General features: G+C 63.8%; 5 protein-coding genes across 5 annotated transcripts; 1 reads left to right on the top strand and 4 right to left on the bottom strand.

Moving 5' to 3' along the window:
• Nucleotides 1–587: 587 nt before the first annotated feature.
• BDZ90DRAFT_71474 (hypothetical protein) lies at nucleotides 588–1,786 on the top strand. The gene has a single exon (XM_025509803.1). It carries the CDS (start codon nucleotides 857–859, stop codon nucleotides 1,568–1,570), a length of 714 nt encoding a protein of 237 aa, XP_025360301.1. The 5' UTR covers nucleotides 588–856; the 3' UTR covers nucleotides 1,571–1,786.
• On the bottom strand, nucleotides 1,775–3,686 carry BDZ90DRAFT_71466 (hypothetical protein). Its single transcript, XM_025509802.1, has 2 exons — nucleotides 2,294–3,686; nucleotides 1,775–2,213 (listed from the first exon to the last, which is right to left on the bottom strand). Exons 1-2 carry the CDS (start codon nucleotides 3,394–3,396, stop codon nucleotides 2,003–2,005), a joined length of 1,314 nt encoding a protein of 437 aa, XP_025360300.1. The 5' UTR covers nucleotides 3,397–3,686; the 3' UTR covers nucleotides 1,775–2,002.
• BDZ90DRAFT_71465 (hypothetical protein) lies at nucleotides 3,687–4,563 on the bottom strand. The gene has a single exon (XM_025509801.1). The coding sequence runs from the start codon at nucleotides 4,460–4,462 to the stop codon at nucleotides 3,977–3,979; it is 486 nt and encodes a 161-aa protein (XP_025360299.1). The 5' UTR covers nucleotides 4,463–4,563; the 3' UTR covers nucleotides 3,687–3,976.
• Nucleotides 4,564–4,968, bottom strand: BDZ90DRAFT_71464 (hypothetical protein). Its single transcript, XM_025509800.1, has one exon. It carries the CDS (start codon nucleotides 4,876–4,878, stop codon nucleotides 4,666–4,668), a length of 213 nt encoding a protein of 70 aa, XP_025360298.1. The 5' UTR covers nucleotides 4,879–4,968; the 3' UTR covers nucleotides 4,564–4,665.
• Nucleotides 4,969–5,962, bottom strand: BDZ90DRAFT_71463 (hypothetical protein). Its single transcript, XM_025509799.1, has one exon. It carries the CDS (start codon nucleotides 5,708–5,710, stop codon nucleotides 5,060–5,062), a length of 651 nt encoding a protein of 216 aa, XP_025360297.1. The 5' UTR covers nucleotides 5,711–5,962; the 3' UTR covers nucleotides 4,969–5,059.
• Nucleotides 5,963–6,000: the final 38 nt, after the last annotated feature.

The following is a 6,000-nucleotide window of genomic DNA, read 5'->3' as shown; positions in this document are numbered from 1 at the left end:
CCAACCCTTTCCAACCCCAGATGAGAGACCAAAGCCAACCCCAGAGGAGACACCACACACTGACAAGAGCAGGGCAAAGGCACACCAACCCTTTCGACGGCGACCCACTTTCCTCGGCGTTAGCTGTAGCTGCGCCGCTCGCATAGCGTACACAGAGGGGCGATACGCGTTGTGAGACTCGTCGCGCAAACTCCCCCCGCCGCCATCGCTCTTCGCCCGCCTGTGTGCCCATGCTCTGGCTCGTAGAGAGCATGACAGTGCCGCTGTCTCCGCTTGCTCGTTAGCTGTCCCTTGGCGAAGCTGGATGGCCTGCGCGGCGATTGGGCGGATCCGAATGTCGAAGCGGAACCAGCGTAGCAGAGGCTGCCCTCCGTGCCGACGAGGTCGAGGAGGTCCAGATACTCGTCGAAGTCTGCCTGCGCGTCGCCTTTGCCAGTCATTGCCGCCTTCGTTCCCGTCTGCGCCGCCATCTCCTCCACTACCCGCCCGTGCCGCTGCTTGTCACTTCACTTTCGCTGCTCCGTGCGTCTTCGCTCACGACGCCAAGAACAGCGCGGGAGACGAGATCAACGTGAGCGAAAAAGGGAGTCTGAATTTCGGTATTTATAAGCGCTACTAGCGTAGACGAGCTACCAGAAGCTATACAACGTTAAAGAGCTACGTTGAACATTGCTGGTCCCTTTCTCCCGCACTGTTCCCCCCCCCCCTCTCGCCCCTCTTTCCCCCCGCCTCAGCCACTCGGAGCGCCGTGACGGTCGCCTGAAGGTTGACGATGACCTTTGTCGCCTCCCCAAGCTTCCCCGGGTAAGGGTCCACTACGTCCGGGTAGTGACCATTCTGGGCATAGAAGCCCGCAATGGCCATCGCCCGCGACGTGCGAACCTCTGCGAGAGCCACCTCGAGAGTCCTTTCCGCCGATACCAAGGCTTGGCAGTCCAGGCGCGTTGGTGCGGGCGGCGCAGGGGGAACCTTGATGGGCTGCGTGAAGGGCACCTTGATCCCCTCGGCCTGCTTTTTGAGGTCGTTCACCTTGGCGGGCAGTCCCTTGGCCTCGGTGTACTTGACGTCGAGCTTCTCGGGGTCGAAGCTCTGCCAAGTGGTGCCAGGCTTGTTCTTGTCGATGATGAGGTCGACAATCCAGACCTTGCACTCCGGGGTCCTCCCACCGGGCACTGCGAGGGAGCGTCGCGAAGTCAGATTGGGCGTCTTGACTACTCGCCGACGCTCATCCACACTCACTCCTCGTCCTAGCCCCGAAGGGCTTCCTCCTCTCTACGCAGGGGTCGCGCATCTTGTCCCCCACGCGAATGCACAGCTTGCCGTGCTCCTCGCAGTGGGTGCAAGGGCGGACGAAGGCGACCTTGTCCGTGTCCTTGACGCGGTAGACGAGGTTGTACTTGCGTGCGTCGATTGCGTCGAGCGGCTCCATGTTTGCCCGTCCCCACTTGATCCGGGGCAACTGCTCGGGGAGGCAGTTGCGGGAGATGACCTTGGGCACCTCGGTGACGGCAGGGGGCGGCTGAGTACGCCAAGGCCTCTCCTCCATGACGGCCTTCGTGTACTTGTCTAGACCGCGCTCGCCATAGACGTCGATGCTGGCCGATGAGGAGGAGGACGAGGGGCGAGAGGCGGATCGAGAGGCGGTGCGAGGAGGGGGACGAGGGTCCGAGCGAGGGGCGCGACGAAAGTCGAGGCCTTGGGGCAGGTCGTCGTCGTCATCGTCGTCGCAGAGGTCGTCTTGCCCGCGCGGGGGCTGGGCCAGACGAGAGGGTCCAGCCGAGCGCGAGAGCGAGGAGGAGGGAGATTTTAAGGGCGGGCGAGGTGATGCTGCGCTGAGCGAGCGATGGGACTTTGTGCCAACTTCGTCTTTCTTGGCCTTCTTGGGCTCAGGCTCGGCCTCGTCGCTGTCGAGGCCCAGGTCCTCGGGGTAGCCCAGGTCTGGGATTTCGTGGTCTGGCGGGGCGGGGGCGGGGGCGGGGCGCAATGCCGACGCGCTTACCTCTCAACAAGCGTTGCGTACAGGTTTTTGCTCACCGCTGTCACCGTGAGTGGACATCGTGTAGTGGTCTCGCAAGGAGCGAGGAGCAAGGAGCTGTACGAGTAGCTTGGCTAGGCTGTGGGCGAGAGACGCGGTGAAAGTTGAGGCCTTGGACGTCGTCGTGTTCGTCGTCATCATCGCTGGGATCGCTGGGGTCACTTTGCTTGCGCGGGAGCTGTGCAAGGAGCGGGAGCGAGGAGGGGCATGGTCAGCTGCGTCTCGTCGACTCGTCGTCTTCGCGTCGCTCGCACTCACGCCTCATCTCTGCGCCGCACGGCCTTCCCCTCTTCACGCGCAGCTGGCACACATTTTGTTTTCTGTGCGAATGCAGAGAATGTCGTTGACATGGCACCAGTTGCATGGCCGCGCGTAGCCCATCGAGGCGGTCCCGCGGGCGCAGCTGGTATCAGACGCCGTGAATGTCGCCCGTGCGAGTCTGGTGCATCGCGAGGATGAGGTCGTGAGGCGTCGATGGTGCCGGCACGTCGAGCTCCAGGAGCGCAGGCGGGGCGTTGATGCTGGGTCGACGACGATTGGGACGGTCGCCAAGCCAGCCGAGCTCGAGGTGGTCCGCATCGCTGCCGGGAAGCTGGATCGCCACGAACGAGCGGGAAGCGCGCTCCCCCATCCCTCATCCTGACGCCGATGCCGTGGAGCAAGTGACCGGCCCACCGAGCGTGCACGGGGGCAGCAAAGGGCTCGTAGCAGGCGCGCAAGCCGCTGCGCTGGTCGATGGTGACGCGGTATCGACGCAGGATGTAAGAGGCTTCTGGCGTGGCGGACATCGGTTGGCATGCCCACTGGTTGGCGATGGGGCGAAGGCGGAGGGAGGTCTCGACGCCTGCGACGACTCGAGCGGTGAGGTGGTCGGTGGCGAGGACGAAGTTGCGACCGGCGATGGTGGCGAGGAGGGTGATGGTGCTGTCAGCTTGGCGGTGGACGACGACCGGGCATCCCTCTGCCTCGAGCGCGCTGCGAGCCACGCGGCGAATCTCTTGCGAGAAGAGCGAGGTGCGATACTCGGTCCTCTGGTTTGCGCGGATGATTGCGCCTCCCGTGCCAGTCATCCGTACCGAGCGTTGCCCGTCGTCGGTGGTCTGAACCACGACTCGCTCGTTGGTATGCAGGATGACCGTGTCGCGATCCGCGTCGCGCGTGTCGCCCTGCTCGCCCGCTTGCTGCGACTGGACTGCGCGATCCGGAATGGGCTTGATGCGCTGAAAATCGAGGTCGAAGTGGTACTTGGCCTCGCGCCCGTCATCCTGGATCCCTACGATGCCGATGAGGTCGGGATCGTCGTCGTAGTCGCGCAGCACGTCGTCGCCGTCGTGGATCTTCCGCGCTGCCTCCGCCGCCATCTAGAGGGGGAGGGTGGTTCTGACGCATCAGACGATCCTTGATACGCTTGGCCGCGGCGTTGACCTGGTCGTCGTTGAGGTCGTCGTCGCCTGTGAGGGGAGAGAGGGCTGGATACTCGCTCTCAAGGCCAGGGCCAAAGGTTGAGGGCTGGACGGCGGGCGGAGCAACCGGAGCAGGCGGGCCGAGAGGGGCAGGGAGCGGTGCTTGCGGTGCTTGCGGTGCTGATGGCGCTGATGGTGCCGATGGAACGGTGGAGCTGGAGCTGGAACTTTTAATACTGCGAGGACGTTGTCCAGGCAGGGGAGGTCGTCGCCATCTTTTGGGGCGAAGAGAAGCGCGTCGTCCAGCGCGGAAGGAGGGGCCTCGTCGTCGTCGAGAGCCATGTTGACGTCCTTTGCGAGGAGAGCTTGCACCAAGAGCTCGTCCTGCGCTTCCCGCGACGTTTCTCCGTCCTTATTGGCGAGATCTGCATTGCCCCGCGGCTGGAGATCGATGAGCTCGTCCGGGCACCACCACTCCCAGCCTTCCTCGCGCGCCTCCTCAATGGCGAGCTCCCGCTCAAGCTTTAGATCCTCCTCGTCAACAAAGTGCCAATGAGTTGTGCGCGGTCGCACGCGGAGGATAGGCGGCGCTGGTGAGGGGTCGGCATCGCGCTGCTTGCCTTTTCCCTTGCTTGTCGGAGAACGAGCGAGGTGGTCGCCGCCGCCGCAGTCGTCGCCGCCATCTGGGCTTATGTGGAGGGGGTGCGGGAGGCGAGGACGATTCACCCTGAGCAGGGGGTCCAGTCACGACGTGAGCCATCAGCCTTTGGCGGATGCGCTCGTATTGACCTTGCACTGACGCATCAAGCCACTCGTCGATGTCCTCCTCTTCGTCGTCGTCGTCCTCGAGGTCAAATTGCAGCCCGTCCATACCTTGCAGCGCGCTCGCCGCCGCTTGTGGACTCGAAGACCTCTTCTTCGACGTCGAATTTGGCTGCGTTGACTTTTTGCGCTGCTGTGCAGGCGCCCCGCTCGGCCCTTTCCGCTGCCGCCTACACGGCGCGCCTCTTGCCTTCCAATCCATACGATCTCACTAGCTTCTACAGCTGCCTCCCTGGTGTCCGCGTGCTCTTCTTAGACGCCCTCGTTGGCGCTCTCGCCTGCTTTGCGCCTCGCTTCGCACGCTTGTTGCTGTCCAGCCTCTCCTTCTCCCTCTTCGCCTTACTTGCTGCCCGCTCAGCTGCCTTCCGCGTGACGTAGACGTCGTGGTCACGGTCGAGCTGCGCATTATTCCAGCGCCCAAAGGTGCATCGAGGCGGTGCAGTTGCACGCACCGGCGCTTGGGAGGGCGAGGCGATGTTGTTGGAGCGACGAGAGCATGCTGAGGAGCGAGAGGGGCAAGCTGCGCTGGCACGATGGCAGGCTGGGGCGGGACAGGGGCAGGCTGAACGGGCGCAGGGACGGGCGCGATGTTGTCGAGAGGCGGAGGAGGCGGCGCATCGTCCAAAATGAAGTCAAATTGGTCCTCGTCGTGATCTTGGTCCTCCTGATGGTCTTCGCTCGAGGTTAGAATTGTGTGCTGCCCTCTTCCGTACGTACGTGGCGGCCTTGGCGTATAGAGGAGGGCGTATGGACGGGGACGAGCGACGACCGTTGGCGCAGCCTCGTCCAGCGGGTGTTGCTACTGCTGCTCTTGCTCGTGCGCCTGCTGCTGCTGCTGCGCTTGCTCGATCTGTGGTCCTGATGGCGGCGCGATCGGCTCTGCGTACTCGAAAAAGAATTCGTCTTGCAGCTCCAGCGCTGGCAGGGGAGACGAGGGAGGAGGAGTGTGGTCCATGCCAGCCGATGGGGAGGGGCTGCGTCGCATGGGGGTGGCGCAGACTGGTGGGCTGCGGTGGACAAGGATGGCCGTCACCTCGAACTGGCCAGGCTGAGGTGGCGTTGATGGCACACGCAGGACGTTGCGAATCCGTCCTGGGTCTTCCCAGATCGTCAGAAGCTGGCATCCCACGTCGCTCTGCGCAGGGGACAAAGTGCCTGCGTGCGGGGGCGCTTCCTGCTGTGCTACCGGGGGGGGCGCGGCCAGCAGCCAGCGTCGTAGCTCGACGACGAGCTCTTCTCCCTCTTGGGGAGGCATCGGGCGCTGATGGGTGAAAACTAGGCAGTATTGAACGCCTTGATGGGCGCGGAGGGCGAAAAACGGCGACATTGCGGGTGCGAGGCGAGCGAAGAGGGCGAGGGAAGCAGCTTGTTGCGCTGAGTGTAGAGCGAGGAAGGCGAGAGGTTGCAACGCGCACGATGCTACCAGGTCGAGGCGCTTGCTTGTCTGCATGGGCAAGCGGCGTGGCTTCTGGTCAAAGTGACCGCCCGACGACGAGCTCTGGTCCTTGCTTAGGAGGGAATGCGAGGCGGTGCGGGAAGGCGAAGCAGTATTGCATCCCTTGATGGGGGCGCAGGGCGAAGGACGAGGGGCAATGCGGCTCTGGTACGCTAGGCGTAGGACGAGCAGACGTTGAGGGTATCCACGAGCTCATGCCATGCGCTGATCTTGCGGTGCCGGCGGTTGAGTGACGCGAGGCGAGAGGTAGAGAGCCGGAGTGGCATCGCCTTCTGACTTGCTCG

The sequence above is a fragment of the Jaminaea rosea genome (genome assembly GCF_003144245.1).
Source record: "Jaminaea rosea strain MCA 5214 unplaced genomic scaffold BDZ90scaffold_14, whole genome shotgun sequence".
In the NCBI taxonomy this organism is placed as follows: domain Eukaryota; kingdom Fungi; phylum Basidiomycota; class Exobasidiomycetes; order Microstromatales; genus Jaminaea; species Jaminaea rosea.
Note: the sequence above shows the minus strand (reverse complement) of the source record. Positions and strands in the feature narration are given on the sequence as shown.

Excerpts from the sequence above, each read along its gene's own strand:
- BDZ90DRAFT_71463 (XM_025509799.1), bottom strand. The coding sequence starts at position 5,710 with ATGCAGACAAGCAAGCGCCTCGACCTGGTAGCATCGTGCGCGTTGCAA.
- BDZ90DRAFT_71474 (XM_025509803.1), top strand. The coding sequence starts at position 857 with ATGGCCATCGCCCGCGACGTGCGAACCTCTGCGAGAGCCACCTCGAGA.
- BDZ90DRAFT_71465 (XM_025509801.1), bottom strand. The coding sequence starts at position 4,462 with ATGGATTGGAAGGCAAGAGGCGCGCCGTGTAGGCGGCAGCGGAAAGGG.
- BDZ90DRAFT_71464 (XM_025509800.1), bottom strand. The coding sequence starts at position 4,878 with ATGCGCCGCCTCCTCCGCCTCTCGACAACATCGCGCCCGTCCCTGCGC.
- BDZ90DRAFT_71466 (XM_025509802.1), bottom strand. The coding sequence starts at position 3,396 with ATGGCGGCGGAGGCAGCGCGGAAGATCCACGACGGCGACGACGTGCTG. Across the intron at positions 2,214-2,293 it reads GTGCGGCGCAGAGATGAGGC|CTCCCGCGCAAGCAAAGTGA; the intron begins GTGAGTGCGAGC and ends CTCCTTGCACAG.